The sequence below is a fragment of the Falco naumanni genome, chromosome 2 (genome assembly GCF_017639655.2).
Source record: "Falco naumanni isolate bFalNau1 chromosome 2, bFalNau1.pat, whole genome shotgun sequence".
Taxonomy (NCBI): Eukaryota; Metazoa; Chordata; class Aves; order Falconiformes; family Falconidae; genus Falco; species Falco naumanni.
In genome coordinates this window covers 119,714,733-119,731,429 of record NC_054055.1, presented here as the reverse complement: position 1 = coordinate 119,731,429, position 16,697 = coordinate 119,714,733, and the positions used below count along the sequence as shown (strand labels likewise).

Genomic DNA, 16,697 nt, shown 5'->3' with positions numbered 1-16,697 from the left:
CGGCTCGCACCGGGTGAAGCCTCACGATGAGCGGCTTGGCTGGCCTGGGGCTGTGTTCTATAAAGCTTTGTTGCTCGCCGTTGGCCTGATAGGTGGCTCGGCCCTGAGTGTGTGCTGTCCCGCAGGCCCAGCGCCAGCTCACTTACCGAGGAGAGGTTATTTTCAGCCCTTTACCCTAGTTGTGCAGAAAGCCAGCAGTGGTTTATCACAATGTTGGGTGCATGGGGGATTTTTCTTCCTAGCATGCACACCAAGTTACTTGAGGGTACATGTTATATACCGTAGAGTACTTGCATATTCATAGTGCAGCATTCATGCACGGGACTGAATAGAAGTTTCTTGCTTCTAATGCACATTAGTATGCATCCTCAGGCAGAACTGAAGTTTTTCACTAACTCTGCATGCTCCCCAAGTGGGATTTTTGCTCTCTTTCAGGGGTGCTGTTTGAGTTGGAGGTCACAGATCTCCCATTGCTGACGTGCGGAATTAGACTCTATAACTCGAAAGTTATAAAGTAGGTATGTTTATTGCACGCAGATGCACGGGGGATCGCTCCTCCACAAGCGTGCATACCCGAAGGGACAAACCATCCCACATTTATACAATGAAATGAATATTCAATTAACACCTATACATATTCGTTACCTAAACCCCGCTTCGTATGTTAATTAGCTTATCAGTCCGTTGCCTGGAATGTGGTGGTCTTGCAGGTTTGTAGGTGATTCATGTCCTTGTGACCATCCCATCTTCTCCAGCAAGGAGACTTAGCACTCCCTCCCTCTAGATAGCATTGGAATATCTCTCATCCTTTTCTCATTCTTTTTTAAATAGCCCCTTTGTTAGAGGAAGAAGGGCAGGCGTCTCCTCAAAACTGTAGTTGTCTCCTCAGAGCTGTGTGCCTATGTGACCAGACACCGCACCCATGACCAGTCACCATACCCACATTCCTGGGCAGACATATACAATCACCATCGATGTCCATTGTCCCCATTTCACACTATTTCTCCTTATCATTGCCACAGTTACCTTTGTCCTACTTCCCACTGATTTTCTGTGGATTGCAACACCTTACCAGCTTGTCTCCTCTTGCAGCCAGGACTTTCTTACCTGGAGGCTTCTTTCTGTGTAATTTAGATAACAGTGTTCATTATCTGTTACTTTTTCCCCAAGGCTGACTTCCTTAATTAGAAATCCCTTTATTCATCATTTTTAATGACTTCAGAGGGTGGGTCAGCTTGACCTAAACTTTGTGCACATACTTGTTTAATATGTAGTTATAGACTAAATCTTGAGTTCAATAGTTCAGGAGTTTAGGCAACACTAGGTGGTCATCCGCAAATGCCTAGCTCCCTGGCCATCAAAGCTTTACACTATTTATATCAGCAAACACTGACAGCAGCCTTCATTGCTTTTACAGGTTACGTATGCCTCGCATTATTTAATACTTGTTTACTGTTTGTTAAGCAATTCTCTCACTGCTTAAGTTAATTAGTCTACATGTGCCATCTCTTACTTCTCCTTGAAGGGGGGGGCAGGCGATGGTGGAGGTGGTGGTCATGATCTTCTCTTGCTGGAAATTCCTTTTTCCCTAGTTGGTGCTACTTGTGGTGAACTTTCAGCCACCTGGTTCATCTCGTGGTGGCGCTTTCTTTGTTTAAACAACCTGCTGGTGCTCAATGAAGTGCTTAGCAGGGCATTCAAAACCACCTCTGACTTGAACCACCTGTTAATAAATAATTTTTCTAAAATCAAACTTCCAACAGTACATGCAATTTTATTAAACGTTCTGACGTGCGGAATTAGACTCTATAACTCGAAAGTTATAAAGTAGGTATGTTTATTGCGCGCAGATGCACGGGGGATCGCTCCTCCACAAGCGTGCATACCCGAAGTGACGAACCATCCCACATTTATACAATGAAACAAATGAATATTCAATTAGCGCCTATACATATTTGTTACCTAAACCCCGCTTTGTATGTTAATTAGCTTATCAGTCCGTTTCCTGGAATGTGGTGGTCTTGCAGGTTTGTAGGTGATTCATGTTCTTGTGACCATCCGATCTTCTCCAGCAAGGAGACTTAGCACTCCCTCCCTCTAGATAGCATTTGAATGTCTCTCATCCTTTTCTCATTCTTTTTTAAATAGCCCCTTTGTCAGAGGAAGAAGGGCAGGCTCTCCCCGTCTCCCCTTTGTTAGAGGAAGAGGGGCAGGCGTCTCCTCTGTGACCAGACACCGCACCCATGACCAGTCACCATACCCACATTCCTGAGCAGACATATACAATCACAGTCGGTGTTAAGCGTCCCCATTTCACACTATTTCTCCATATCAGTTCCTTTAGCCATTTGATGTTGTAAGCATGAGACTTTCTGTGTTAAACAGTTCTGCAGTTAAACATTTACACGGTTTAATGCTAAGCTGTGAACACGTTACACTGTGCAGGCTGAGAGGAGGCAGCAACTGACCCTACCAACAGCCTGACATGTGGTAGTTTGTAGCTGGGTGTAGGGAAAAGTAAATCCTGTGAGCAGAGACGCTGTAGCTAGAGATCAGCTGCAGTTGCCAGGGGGAACTGTTGCTGGGGTGGTGGGGTAGAGAGTGGGTAGAACTGATTCTCCCATGAATGCAGGAGACACACCTCACCTGTGTGCTGCTAGCACCAGCTGGGATCTTTGAGAACAGGCACTGCTTCCTTTCACTGCTTCCTGCATTTTGTTTGGGTTTTTTTGTAAGCCCTCTCCCCTAAAGTACTGGAGTCCTTTTGTCAGTTTCTTCTTTTGGAAACCAAACAGCATACACAAGGCTTGAATTGTCCAGAGAAAATGGAGCGCTTAGTGAAATATTGGTAGAAAAGAATTAACCCTGTGGACAGCCCAAGGTACCTAATGTTCTTGTTTCAGATTACCAGCTTTCTGGGAAGAGTGTTGTGATAATTTGTAGCTTATGTTCTTTTTGTCTTGTGCCTGTACAGAATTTATCTTGCTCCCTGCATCAGATTCCTATGCTTTGCCTTAGGAAGAGAGTGGTGAGTCTTTATTGTAGCTGGGGCACTTGTGCTCTTGTAATGCCTGAGTGAACCCCAAGCGGTATTGCAACTGCTGTAGAAATCACATTTCTGATGATAACTGATTTCTTCTGTTACTCAGTTACAACTTACAGGAGTTAATCATTGAAGAGTTTGTTCAACAAAGCCAGGTAAAAGAAATGGTTGATAAAGCTTTTTAAGCCCAAAGAGGGAGAAGTGAATGTAAAAGGTGAAAGCTTCATGTGTATAGAAATGTTCAAACTACAGAAACAGCTGCTTTCATTTGTGGGACAGGAGTGAACTTGCCTGTTGAATACCTGTATTCTGGTGTCAGTTGTAGGTAGGTGTGGCTGTAAAAGGAGTCAGCGAAGAGACAACGTTCCCTGGCTTCGGGAGAGCTCTGTATTAGTTTTATTTTTATGTACGTATAAACCCTGCCTGCAAGAAACACCTGAAACAACAAGACTCTGAATATTTTGGCTACTTGTGAAATCAGAAAAGGTAAAAAAACCCCTCAACGTTCTTATAACAACTCTATGGTGTTACAAGTGTGTGTGTGTGGGTAAGGAATATATGAGTATGTTATGGTAAAACACTGTATTTTTCTTCCCCTTCCTAAGACAATTTTGGATGTTTAGAACGTTGGAACCTCTGTCCTTTGTAAGCATTTCTCAATGACTGAAGTATGGAGCTAGCATTTAAGTCATGGGGGTTTCATTGTGGGGAGGTAGAAAATTAACTCGTTTTCTGCTACAGAAAATGCCTCTTGAAGATTTAGTGGTAAGGTTCTGGAAAGCTAGTATCGTTATGGCTAGTATGAGATTTTAGCAGTATCTGGTTAACATGTTTTTTTTAGAACTTTATACATTTGGGTTTTTTGTTTGCTTGTTAATAAAACTTGAAATCCTTGGGCATTTCCAGTGCTCATAAGTGTGTGTATGCCTGAAATGTGCTGTTGTTTAAGTTAATTTGAAAAGGAATTAATCAGAATCCTTTTTACTAAGGAATAAATAACTTTTGTTGGACAGGGTTAGGAAAATATTACAGTATGTGTGGCTGTTCTCAAAGTGGGTCAGAGGGGAAAGTCCACCGAGCAGAGATCAATCCCACTGCCTGTATGCTAGGGGAGGACTCTGATCAGGGTTCAGACTGAACAGAGTTCAAAGGTTCAAAGACAATATAGGATGTAGGACAGGTGGTTTGGTCTCTGGGTAACAAGAAAAAGAAAGCATGTGCCTTTTGATGTTCATTCGCTATAGTGGCCGAAGCCAGTGCAGCATTGCCCCTCCCACTATCTGAGCTGTTCAATATGTCTTGGAAGATGCATGTTAGTGCATTCCCTTGCTCTCAGAAACCCTGGCTGAGCTGCTGCCCTACTGAACCTGTGGTGGTTCTGTATGAAAACTAGAGCATCAGGAGCTGATGTGGCTACAGTGATGTTAATTCTAGTTGTATGCTGTCTGTATAAATAATTTTGTATTGATATTTCACTACAAAGCCTTAGGGCCTGATTTCTTGGTTGTGCCATTTAGGTCTGTAAGGGGCAGGAAAAGCATGTTTGTTCAGTACTTTGCAGTGTGACTCTAACGGTCAGCATTCATATGCTTTATGCCTGCAAGACCCCAGACCCACTGAAGGCTTGCCAGAGCCTGCACTTCTCAGGTTTTTCTGCAGACCAACAAGCATTTTTCTGAACGCACCACTATGGGAAGATCCAAAGCTGAGATTTGTGCTGAACATGAACACTTTCAGTTAGTAGTTATAGCTCTGTATTTCAGTACGGAGTTATGGAGCACAGCTAGAAGATGCGGGGCAGCCTGCACTGTCCAGGCTTTGCTCTTTGATGCAGCCCTTGGAGGCACTGCAGATTACAGATGGAAAAATGTTCTCTCAGAGCATCACTGCCAATTAAATATGACTATTAAATCTGGCAGATCACTCGCTAAGGGAAATTTAGCATTGATTGCAGTTTCTGAAATTCTAACATCAAGCACAATATATTGTATCAATCAACTTGGAAGTGATGGACAAATGAGGAAAAAATCCAGTAAAACATGGTGTATACCACTTGCCAATGCAAGGACAAAAGAAGGTAGATACTGGCAGTTGCTGCTAATGTGGAACAAAATTATATATTGTGTTTGTTTTACACTTGCATCTTTTCTGTCTCAGATTTAATATTTTGGTGCCCCTCTGTTGTGTTTTTTTTTTTTTCCCTAACAGAAAAGTCAGCATACATAAAATAATCACACTAGCTTTACAAAATAACATGCAAAAATCCTTGGGATGTAAGATTCACATCCACCACAAATACAGTCACACACTAGTCAAAATTATTTGTTAGTATTAAAAGAACTGGCTAGCAAGCCTGGCTAAACCTGTGCCCTCTGTAAGTTTGGAATAGTACCTATAGCTCTTCCTTGGGGAGAAGAAAAGGACTAGGGGAAGCTCTTGAAACTCTTTTCAAGCTATTCATGAGGCAATTTCTCTGCTGCGGTACACTGTATTTTAAAAAGCAGGTCTGGGTGGAGGAAGAGTGCGGTCTATCAGTTACAATAAGATTATTCTTTCTTTGTTGTGCATGAGAACTTCCCAGTTCTTTGTTATTTAACTGAGAAACAAGAAGATATGATGGGAGAACCTCCTCCTCCTTTGCATTCCTACCCTAGACTTTCATACACGCATTTTTGGAAATTCAGCTAATGCCTTTTTGATCTGGTGGAGATCAAAGGCTGAAAAGTTCTTTATATCTGCAGTATTTGCAAATGCAGGCAAGTTTCTCATCTCAGAAATTCAAATGTTCAGTAATCAGAAAAGTATTTTAGGAAGTAGAAAAATCTGGTTTGACAAGGGACACCTTACACCCTTTTGGAAGTTACACTTGACCATTTTTCCTTGGTATACTGTTCATGAATGATGAAGTCTAAGGTTCCCTAGCCCTATAAGAATACTGAGGGTTAACACTTCATTAAAAATAAAGAGCAAGTATCAGTCTGCAAGGGACTACACGGTAATGAGCGAGCCTCAACCATTATGAAAGGTATAGTATTACATAATGACCTTAAGGCCAGAAGTCTGTGCCAAGACTTGCAAACAGAAAACTTGATACCAAGGCCTAGGTTCCTTAATAAGCTGTACAAAGCAAATTATATAATTAGGGCATGTCTTTTACCTGCGTTTAAACAGGTTTTCTTCCCTCTTCTTATGTTGTCAGTTTGACATGAGTCTGCTATGAACCAAAGGAGACATGAAGGGACAGAAAATACCATCTCTTCTCCTCTCTTTATTTCACATAGGTACTACACTTTGGGGTAGGTTTTAGCTTTATTGTTTATGAAAAATAATAAAGATGACAATTATTACTCATTTTTTCTTATAAGCATGAATTATTTAATTCAAATGCCGTTTATTAATGGTAAAGAATCAATTTGGGGTAATGTAAAACATTCCCAAAGCAATCGATGACTGTGGGGGAAGATGGCTGCATGGATGGCCGTGGCCATCGAGCTCATCGAGCCCCAAAACTGTTCCCTGCCAGTGTTTCTGCTCCGCAGCTTGGCTGGTGGGGTGCGTCGTGTGACTGCTCAGCAGGCAGTAGCTGTCAGTTCGTACTTAAGACAACGTACATTGGTTGACTTTGCACTGAGGAGACTGAGGAAAAGTCATCTGGATTGTCCTGCCGGATGAGCTGGAAAGGGCATTAAAATTTCCAAGAAGGCAGTTGCAGCCGGACACCCTCTACCGGCCTAATAGGTTGCCTGACCTTGGCCGACAAGGTCCGTACAACAATGTTAAATTAATGCAGTCAGTTTTTAAAAAGATTCATTTAATTTTATTTTTCTTTATGCCAGCAAGGCCTAAATTAAATGTTAACAGCAATCAAGTGCTACCACTTTTGTGAATTTATTTTGAGGAATCCACACCTTAATTACCTCTGGGGGCTAGGACGGAGCTCCCTGACGCTCTCTGTGGTGGTGAAGCTGTTTCAAGAAGTTCTGTCCTTCCTGTCAGTTGCACCATCACATCCTTTTTTCCTGTGATGGTACAACTGCTTGGCACTATGTGAGGGTTGTTTGTAACATGGGTTATTGCAACGTGGCACTATGAACAGTTGAGAGAGTAGCAAGCTGCAGCTCAAAAGATTTTGATGTTGAAGGCGCTTTTAGAAACACATTTGAAGCTGAGGTGGCGGTGTGCTGATTTGAATATGTAGGTGCTTACTCAGGATGTCTGCTTAAACTGATTCTAAATTCAAAGACCAGAGCTCTGTGTTATAATATTGATTAAACTGAATGAAGACCCTTCCTCATGCTACAGAAAAGCTGTGAGAGAGCCATTGGCATGCTCAGTAGGAAAGTGCTGCCTGCCAGAGCGTTTTTTGTTGGGGATAAGGAGGGGCAGAAATATGATTGTAAACTAGATATAACTTATTAATTTCTACTTATGGCATTTAGATTTCACAGAACAGGAAACAGTAATGGGGGTATTTTCCAAGGATTGCATCCTCCCTTGTCCTTTCCCACCTGGGGATGACAAAGTAATTTACTGGAAGAAAGGGGACAAAAATGTACACAGCTACTACTATCAGAAGGACCAGCTGGAAAGACAAGACCTGGATTACAGACACAGAACACAGCTTTTTCATGAGAACATTCCTAGTGGAAACGCATCTTTGAAACTTAGTAACCTGACCTTGACTGATGAGGGCCTTTATAATTGCTATGTGGGAACACAGCAAACTAAAACAGAAGTGGAAGTCATGCTGCATGTAAGAGGTCAGTAAGATGTCAAAATGCTTTGATCACACTGTTGGAAATGGGGTTACACCAGCAGGTTTTGTTGTGTTATTCCTCACATGGAACCAAAATCCTCCAACCCAATAGAGCACCTTTTAAGCCGGATGGTGTTAGCAAGCATTTCATTTTCTCTGGTGAAATGTTGTAACATGAGCTGAAAAATTACAGTGCAGCACTTGTTCTCATAACCTACTGCACTGTGATTTCTAAGGGGTAATTAGGTAGTGTACTTGAGTTTTATAACATTATGTGGCTTCTCAGAACAGTACAGACCCTGGCATTGACAGTAAGTAGTGCCATGCCTTCTTCTGAAGTCAAACACAGATTAATTTTTTTGCTATTATGTTTATTCTCCCCATTGTTATTTCAAAAGACCAGTCACATCCAGTTAAAAAGGATTTTGAAAGTAGTAGGGTTGATAATTTATTTATTTATTTTATTTATTTATTTTAATCTACAGTTTCCTCTTATTATGCACTGGAATACCAGAAGACAGACAAAGGAAGGATGCTGAAGTGCTATGCCTTTCACACTTACCCAGCACCACATATATCTTGGGTGCAAGGCAATACATCCATCCAAGAAACAGATCAGGAGGAAACCAGGGATGGAGTTCTCTATTCACTTAGAAGTGACCAGAACATTATAAACACAGCTGATCCTTACTACTGCCGTATTCATCTCCCTAATGAAGAGTGGGCTGCTGAATGGAAGATGCAAGGTAGGGAGGAATGGAAGTCTCTTCCTTCATTGTTATTGAATGTCACAGCTGGTTTCAGAGCCAAATTAAATATGCTGTTTTTGCAGTGGGGCAGCATGGATGTGGGATGGTGCAAAATGATGCACCTTCCTCTTTGGAACTCATCTGTTACACTTAACAAGGCAGAATATGTCGAAGAAGTCGAGATAAGAGAGGGTAGCTCACGATTCTGTCAGTTAGCTTTACTGCAAACATTCCTTCCAGATTGGTTTCACATTTCAAGAGATGCCTAATAATCAGACTTCACACTGTATCAAGAAAATAATGAACTCGGACAAAATACATGGAAACCTTGGTGAACCTGCGGGTTACATGAGGGAGGTAAAAGTTTGCCTGCTGATCTCGATGTGTAAGCTCCTTACTCAGTCCATTTGCCATCTTTTGCCAGAGTTTTATCAGTACCGTTTGATCCTTTCATTGCATTTCTCTTTAAGTGCCCACATGGAGTGCTGGGGGTACGTGGGGGTGGGGAGCAGCAAGCACTGTTTGCATGGGAGGAAACAGCAGCTCATTTTGTTAGTTAAGGGAAAATAAGGCTGTGGAATTTCAACTCTACATTTTGTCCTCTTCCTGAATTTCACTGGAAATTCAGTTCAAGTAAACAGCTGGTACTTTTCAGCCTTTCCTGTTTCTTAGGAACACTTTTTTTAATTGGATCAAGAGCAATTCCCTTGCGAGATGTGCATGGCTGCTTCCATTGCCCTCGTTTCCCCTGAAAGTGTACACTCTCAGTTTCTAATCCACTGCATATGCTTCAGAACAAGAGTGCAGATTTTAATTTACATACAATAGCTTACAATATGGAAGGTTTCAAGTACAGCATCATAGTAAGCAACAAGTGCAATATAAATGTGTATTTTGTTAATTTATCCTTCCGACCCACAAGAGAAAAAGGTACGTTTCATTGCACTTCTGTTTGAATTTCCCTGCATCTGTCTGTCCTCTCAATGGAATATTTTGAAAATATACTGCTTTCCTTTTCTAATAGCAGTGTGGGCTACGGTTTTGTTTTGTCCTCAAGTTTTCAGCCCCACACACAGAAACCAAGCATGGTTATACAGTGTCAAACTAATGCGGTAGTTTCCTCTCCATCGAGTGCCAGCCACCGCAGCCTCCTCTGTTTTTCCTTCCTTTGCTGCAAATCCCTGCTGTCAGATTGATAGTTATGTTATGATATGAATTAGTCTTATGTTAGTATTTTATGCATTAGCTATTAGTTCCACTTACCTGCTCTTTCCTTCCCCTTCCTTTTTCTTAAAACTATTCATTAATTGTAATTGTTCCACACAGACAGGTACTTAAGTCCACCATAGCTGAAAGTTATTTCTACCTAAATCTTTTTATTCTTTTAATTAAATTATGTTTAACGGTTTTACCTGCACATATAAAGCAAAAGGGTATCTGCTTTGTTGAATTTTCTCTCTGCTCCCACCATGTGGAATTTCATGCTACTTTACACAGTAATTTAGACTAGGCTGAATCTCTTTTATTAATGAGCCTCCCATTAGAGGAAAAGTAGGAAAACGAAAACAAAATGATTTTCATAAGTATAACTGATTCCAATTAGATGGTTTTAGTTTTTTAGTGTAAGATAGGTTTGCTTTTAAAATCTTCAGGTGCTTCTAGATGTTTGAATGTGATATCAAAATAGTGAAATATGGTTTTATATTTGTCCACAGTAGTATCAGGCTTTTTTAAAAAAAATCAGAAAATATCTAAATAACCTTTACAGGATTTTCCAAGAAAATTGCAGAGGATTCTTCAATTATCTGTTTCAGACCCACTGTCTCATGTGGAAGGAAGCAGCGCTACAATTCCTTGTGAATACAGCGATAACATTGCAAACACTGAAGGTTTCAGTGTTGTCTGGACATTAAACAGAAATGCTGTGATTTCAGTCCTGGCCTCCTTCAACGGTACATCTCACTCTTACCAGCCTCGAGTCCAGATTAACCAAAATAACTTTTCACTGGTGTTGTATGATCTTACTGTAGACGACAGTGGAGAATATTTGTGTAATATTTCAACACCTCACTATATAAAACTTACTGTAAGAACTTTGGAAGTTGGTAAGTTGCTACTCTTTCCATTTTGGAGGATGGGGACCAGTGAGGGGAATACAGAGCCAAAGGCTCAATCAGAAACCTGTAAAATATTGAGAAAAATAATCTTGTGTACTTAGTGCTTGTGGCTAGAAGAGATATTTTATTACTGTTGACCCAGGGGAAAAAAAATGTTACCTAAGATATATTTATTTAATGACTTGCAGTTTCCGTTTTTTCAGTCAGCAGCTTGTTGTGGCAAAGGTCTCAAAATTGGTGGCTACCAGCTGCTCTCAGAGCTGAGCGCAAAGGGAAACTCTCAGAATTATGTCCTAAATGCTCCACTGATAGCAAATATGGTCTTTAAAGGTAGCAGGGAGATGGAGGGAAGCCCAAAAATGTGGTATAAATTTGCCTGCAGAAGAAACCTTGTTGAGGAGAACACACAGTTATTTACAAAGCTTTAATTCTACACAGCAGGCTTTTTTTAGACCTGGGGATACATATGTTTATATCCATGCCTGCATTTTTATGAGCTGTAGTAAATTTCCAGCTGTGGAGTCTTAGTTACAGTTCAGTCAGACAAACGCACTTCCTTGCAGCTCAAATTCCAGCATGATCTTCCTTATCCTGTAAACCTAATGTTGTGCTTCTGAGGTAGAAAACATTGAACCCCTCCAAGGAGTTACACACTTAACTGATGCTCCTGACTTGTATGCACAAGTCTGTCAGTCTCTGCACATTTACTGGAGATGGTCACGTGTAGCTGTCCAGTCCAATAATGATTTGGATCATCCTCTCCAAAATGCCTTTCTCTAGCTGCTCTCTGGTAGGTCTTACAGTTAACCATAGCTGATACAAATACCCTCTTTAGCGACTAAATTACCGTGCTACTCCCAGAATTCTCCTCCTTGTGGACCAGAAATACATTATACAGAACAGAGAAGACACTAGAGAGATTAGCATCTTTGTGGCAGCATGGGCTGAAAGCAAATAAACAGAGACAGTAGAGCATAAGGGAATGAGCTAGATCAGTGTGTTGGATAGTGGTCTATAGCACAGCAGTGCTCAACTATCAGAAAGATTTCCAAGTGTCACTGAAAAGGAGACTTTTAAGGGGAAAAGTGAGATGAATTTTTAGTCATTTCAGAGGCCTTCTCCTGTGTAAAGAAAGGTTACAGCTTAAATCCTGCTCTGCCACAGGAACTGACAAGATGTAAGCATAGGTCTGCATGTGGGGACAGAGCCAAGCTAAAGGCAACTATGGAATCATTTAGGTTGGAAAAGACCTTTAAGGTCATGGAGTCCAACTGTTAACCAAGCTTGTCAAGTCCACCACTAAACCATGACTAGATTGAATCTGTTTTGGCAGTTCTCATTTTCAAACTGTTTGCCAGAGATCCCTAGAGAGTTTCCAGAGGAGCGTAGAACTTTGCAGATTCTTTGGATGAGATGCAGCAGTGGAAAGGAAGCGAGAAGTAGAAGAACCATACTTAAAGGAGTGGGTCCTCTGGGTCCGAGTGTTCTTGCGTTGAAATTGGATGGAGTAATGAGATGCTTGGTGCTGTGCAGAAGTTTCTGCTAGACAGGCCCTTATCTCTTGTAGAATCTGTTGTTACTACCCCCTCAGGATCTGCTGCTGCTTGTGCCTGCCTGGATTGCACGGTTGCATCATGAAGTTGGAAGATGTTTTAGATTAAAGTTGCAAAGATCTCACAACAGAGATGAAGAAATCTGTGGGCCAGGCTGGAAAATGCTTCCTGAGTTGTTCTACTGGAAATCAGCAGTACTGTTGATGGCACCAAGCACTGTGCCTGGAGGCAGTGTTTACCATACTGGGCAGCTGATTGTTTTTAAATGGGACTTGTATTAAGAAGCTGTCAAATCATACTACATGAGCACACATGGAATTTTGTATCAGCACATTTAAGTAAAATAACCTGCTTTCAGCTATTCACACTTAAATCATTAAAGTATCACTTTGAAGTCTTATGCTATGGGTCAAGTAACTTGAACATTGTTCAATGAATATTAGTAACATTAAAAAGGAACTGAGACATTCTTCCTAAATCATAGCTTTTAGATTATAAACAAGAGACAAAGTGCAGCTTTGATCTACTTATTGAACAACGGTGAATGTTAATTTATAATATAAAGCATTCCTGTTAAACATTTTGGAATTTGTATTTTTAAAGGAAATTCAGGTAACAGGATAGTTGCGCTAGGAGTGATCCCTGCAGTGGTGCTGGTGGCAGGAGTCTGTTTCTGCATCTGGTGCAAGGTATGTACAGTCGTTAGGGGATTTATTTTTAAAGGTATTAGTAAGCTTAAATCCAGACCTTGAATGTTTGACCAAAACATAGATTTGATTTTCATGGCTTAAAACATACAAAAAAAGATTGAAAATGTAGGAAAACTTCAGCATAAATAAATTGTCCTCATTCTTGCTATTTTTTTGTGCCTAGAAGGTCCTCTTTGGTACATCTATGCAACAGTAAGTATTTTGGTTGTAACAATGTTAACGTTCCCTTTCATTGACCAGATGCTCTCCTGTGCTTTATAAAAAGATGAAGAAGTTGGTAACCCTCCAAAACACTTTCTGATAACTTGCTTTAAAAACAATCAAAGTGGTTAATTTTCTCTTACTTGTGTGTAAGAGCAAAAGAGCCCCAAACCAAAACATGAAGTCCTTCAAACAATTCATATACCTTAGAGCCCAATTCAATTATATCCAATGTCAAAGCTCACCAAAACTTCAGTTTTTCAGTGAAAAATTATACTGATTGCTTTGTTTAGGAGACTGTTGTAAGTGTATGATCCCTGGTCTCATTTCTCTACTCTTCTGTTTACTGGAGTACAGCATCTTCAAGTGGATGCATTTTATTCTCATGCATTCATATAGCGATAGGACAAGGGGTTAATGGTTTTAAGCTGAAAGAGGATAGGTTTCGTTTCGATATTAGGAAGAAGTGCTTTACTGTGAGGGTGGTGAGGCTCTGGAACCATTTGCCCAGAGCAGCTGTGAATGCCCCATCCCTGGAAGTCTTCAAGGCCAGCCTGGTCTAGTGGAAGGTGTCCCTGCCTGTGGCAGGGGTGTGAACGAGATGGTTTTTAACATCCCTCCCAACCCAAATGATTCTATGATTTATAATGGGCAGGCTTTGTCTTACTTAGTGTATTCTGTGTCCTTCCTCTCTGTTTGTGGTGAGTATCCTTAAAAAAACTTTAGCTCTTAGTCCTTAGGGTACATCTTTCTGTGTCTGACAGTACAGCCCTATCCATGGAGAGGTATACCTTCAAACTCCCTGGGCCTTAAGATTTTGTCACAGCCTGAATTTGGTAAGCTGCAGGAGATGTTTTATGATGGTTACCATGAGTTTCAACAAGAACACACCAGAAAGACAACTCTGAAATGATTTGGTATCAGTCTTCTTCTATTTTTCTCTCACTTAGGCATTCACTTACATGCTTCTTATTAGGTCATTTTAATGCTAACATGCTTTAGAGATGATAACATACTTTTGAGATGCAGCTGTTTAATGTAAAGAATTTAAGCAAGATTCATTTATCCTGGGACCAGTTAAGACCTTTACATATCGTAATCAGAGGAAGTGGAAGAGTTTACAGGTTAACTCTGGTCTGGTTGCATTGATGGAGGATGAGATGGGAGAAACAAGAATGTTCCTGTACTCTTATGTGGATGTTTATTTTACTTAGCTAATGTTAAAACATAAAATACAGGCTTACCTTTATAGGTGTGTCTTGTTCGGTTCCCACTACAGGATTAATTTTACGCCTCAAGAGTTCTTACAAATGTTTTTGTTTTGACCAGAAACGCAGAAGAAGATGAATCGTGTATCTTGACACCCTGGAAGAAAATCCTTCTCTGCACACATGGATGCTACTGAGATTGCTGCTGAAGGCAGCAAAGAGTTCCCTCACCTTCCCTATTGAGTCACACTAAGAGCCACATGAGCAACAGTAACAAGCAACTGAACTGACAAAAAAGGAAAAAAAAAAAAAAAGTCAATTGACACTTGTATTTGAGGAACTTGAGTATCCTAAATGGACAATGAAAAAGCTTCCACAGAAGAAGAGGGTGTTGGGTTTTTTTCAGTATGATGGAAAGAAAGGGCTTGCTGTTTTGCACTTAATTTAGTATTTTAATTTCAAGCAAAGACAACTTCCTTGTTTAAAAGTGGAAAAGATCTGAGAGAGCACCCTATTTCTGAGCCACAGGCAGTCCTGATGGGATGTGTCCCTCCACAGCATCTCCTATGTCTCTCCTGCAGCTGGCGAGCAGAAGTCCTCTGGCTGGCAGTAGTGGAAGCTTCTGAACTGACTGTTCGTGTGAAAAAGTTTTTCTGCTCTCCTACAAAACTCATACAGACTCTGACTAGCAGGACAGATGGAAGGTGGGTTATCCCAGCTTGAAGGGCTGTCCCCCTGCAGTTTAATCTGTGCTGCTTTAGCAGTCTGCACATAAAATACATAAGGCTGTGAGGCATGACAGGATTTGCCCTTGGTTTTGATTTTGTCAGAGATCTGCCAATTAGGATTTGTTCCAACATAATGAAGTGGGCTGTTGGCAAGATGTAATCTTTTATTGATCCCTCAGGCTTGGCAAAGTAGAAACACTAAGAAATGAATGGAATACACTATACAGGTTCTTTGGATTTTCACTTGATGTTTATTTCTGTAAGTGCTTATTTTTTTCTACATCTGCTTTCAGTTCTGCCTGATTATATCAAGCATCTTCTCATATCTGTCAGCTTGGACTGTACTTATTCCTCTTCATGAACCTGAAATGCAATTGAGATAGCATAAACTGTTAAAAATGGAAACACTGAGGAGGTTTTAGAGTAAGTTCACAAGTAAATGAGAAAAGCCTCTCTTCACTGATGCTTCTGCTCTGTGGTATTACCAGTTTGTATCTGAATTCTTACTTCAGCTAACAATACAAGGCTTCTTGTCCTCATGCTAAACTGTATCCCCCTTTGATAGCAGAAGACTTCTATACAACCCTGTTTCTATAGATGGTGGTGACTTCTGAATCACACACATTTCCCAGTTTCCAGGAACATGGGCACTAGTAGCAATAGACAAGGTATTTCTAAGGACACACAATTAAAGTAGTTTCTCCAGGGCCTTTCTCTCCCCAAAGGACACGTGTCATGACTTTTGGGACAGCACTTACTGCCTGAACACATTTCCTGGCAGCTACTGCCATTACCGTCACAAGTCCCTTTTTGCAGAGACGACGCTTCTGCAGGTACCATTGAGCTCGTCTTTTGACAGTGCAATATGCTGCTGTAAGCCAGAGCTGGAACTGGTACTGGCAAACTAGTATCTGACTAATAAAAACAGCCATCCACTTTTCTATGACTTGCATATTTGAGGCAGAAGGAGGTACTAATAAGGTACAGGGAATAAACAGCACTCAATGGTATTTTTAAAAATAAATTACTCTCATGGTTTACCTGTTTCAGTGACTCTGTGATGCCCTAGCTTTATGAACTTATATGAGTTTGCGTTCTTTTTGTAGGACTGGAGTAATTGAAAGAAACATATGTGAAATTTTTTAGTCCTAGAAGCTGCAAAACTTCTTTTGAGCTTCAGTTACAGTGCTGCTTCTGTCATATGCAAATGTGTGAGAGACCAGATCTTCATGCAATTTTAATGTAGCTCTGCTCTAGATGGTGGAGCTATAGCCATTTATATTAGTCAAAGGTGACCTTATTAGACCAGTACAAAAGCAGAATCTGGAGTGTTTCCTCCCACAGAATGGTGGATACAGAAGGGAGGTAGGTATTGGGATCAATTTTGAGAAAACCACCAAAATTATACAGAAAGATTTTTTTCCCCTCTTTCTTCCCTCAGGAGCTACCACTCCCATAGAACTTATATGATGTTAAGCATGGCAGTTTATGTTTCGCTTGCAAATGGAATAGATAACACTACAACCAGCTCCTCTTTCTGTCATTCCTACAGGTAACAACCCCAGTTTTACTTGCCCTGGTTACCACAAGGCAAGCAGAGATAAAACCAAAGGTTTGCTTTCAGTTGCAGAC

The 16,697-nt window shown here is 40.8% G+C and overlaps 2 protein-coding genes across 8 annotated transcripts in view; one reads left to right on the top strand and one right to left on the bottom strand.

The window, feature by feature from the left end:
- Window positions 1-3,175: 3,175 nt before the first annotated feature.
- On the top strand, window positions 3,176-16,100 carry HHLA2 (HERV-H LTR-associating 2). 7 transcript variants are annotated; one of them, XM_040583108.1, is made up of 7 exons: window positions 3,179-3,529; window positions 6,243-6,339; window positions 7,483-7,803; window positions 8,285-8,545; window positions 10,363-10,653; window positions 12,822-12,907; window positions 14,409-16,100. In XM_040583108.1, the coding sequence occupies exons 2-7, from the start codon at window positions 6,276-6,278 to the stop codon at window positions 14,412-14,414; spliced, it is 1,029 nt and encodes a 342-aa protein (XP_040439042.1). In that variant the 5' UTR covers window positions 3,179-3,529; window positions 6,243-6,275; the 3' UTR covers window positions 14,415-16,100. The 7 variants fall into 7 exon arrangements, with proteins under 7 accessions (XP_040439043.1, XP_040439040.1, XP_040439042.1 ...); XM_040583111.1 differs by having other exon boundaries at window positions 3,180-3,529; window positions 10,363-10,500; window positions 14,459-16,100; XM_040583107.1 differs by having other exon boundaries at window positions 3,181-3,529; window positions 14,459-16,100.
- The window catches only part of MYH15 (myosin heavy chain 15), a 69,582-nt gene continuing 68,187 nt past the window's right edge, over window positions 15,303-16,697 (bottom strand). Inside the window, exon 47 of the mRNA XM_040583103.1 lies at window positions 15,303-15,428. Within this exon, the coding sequence (XP_040439037.1) occupies window positions 15,411-15,428 (18 nt within the window). The 3' untranslated portion in view covers window positions 15,303-15,410. The remainder of the gene's footprint in view (window positions 15,429-16,697) is intronic.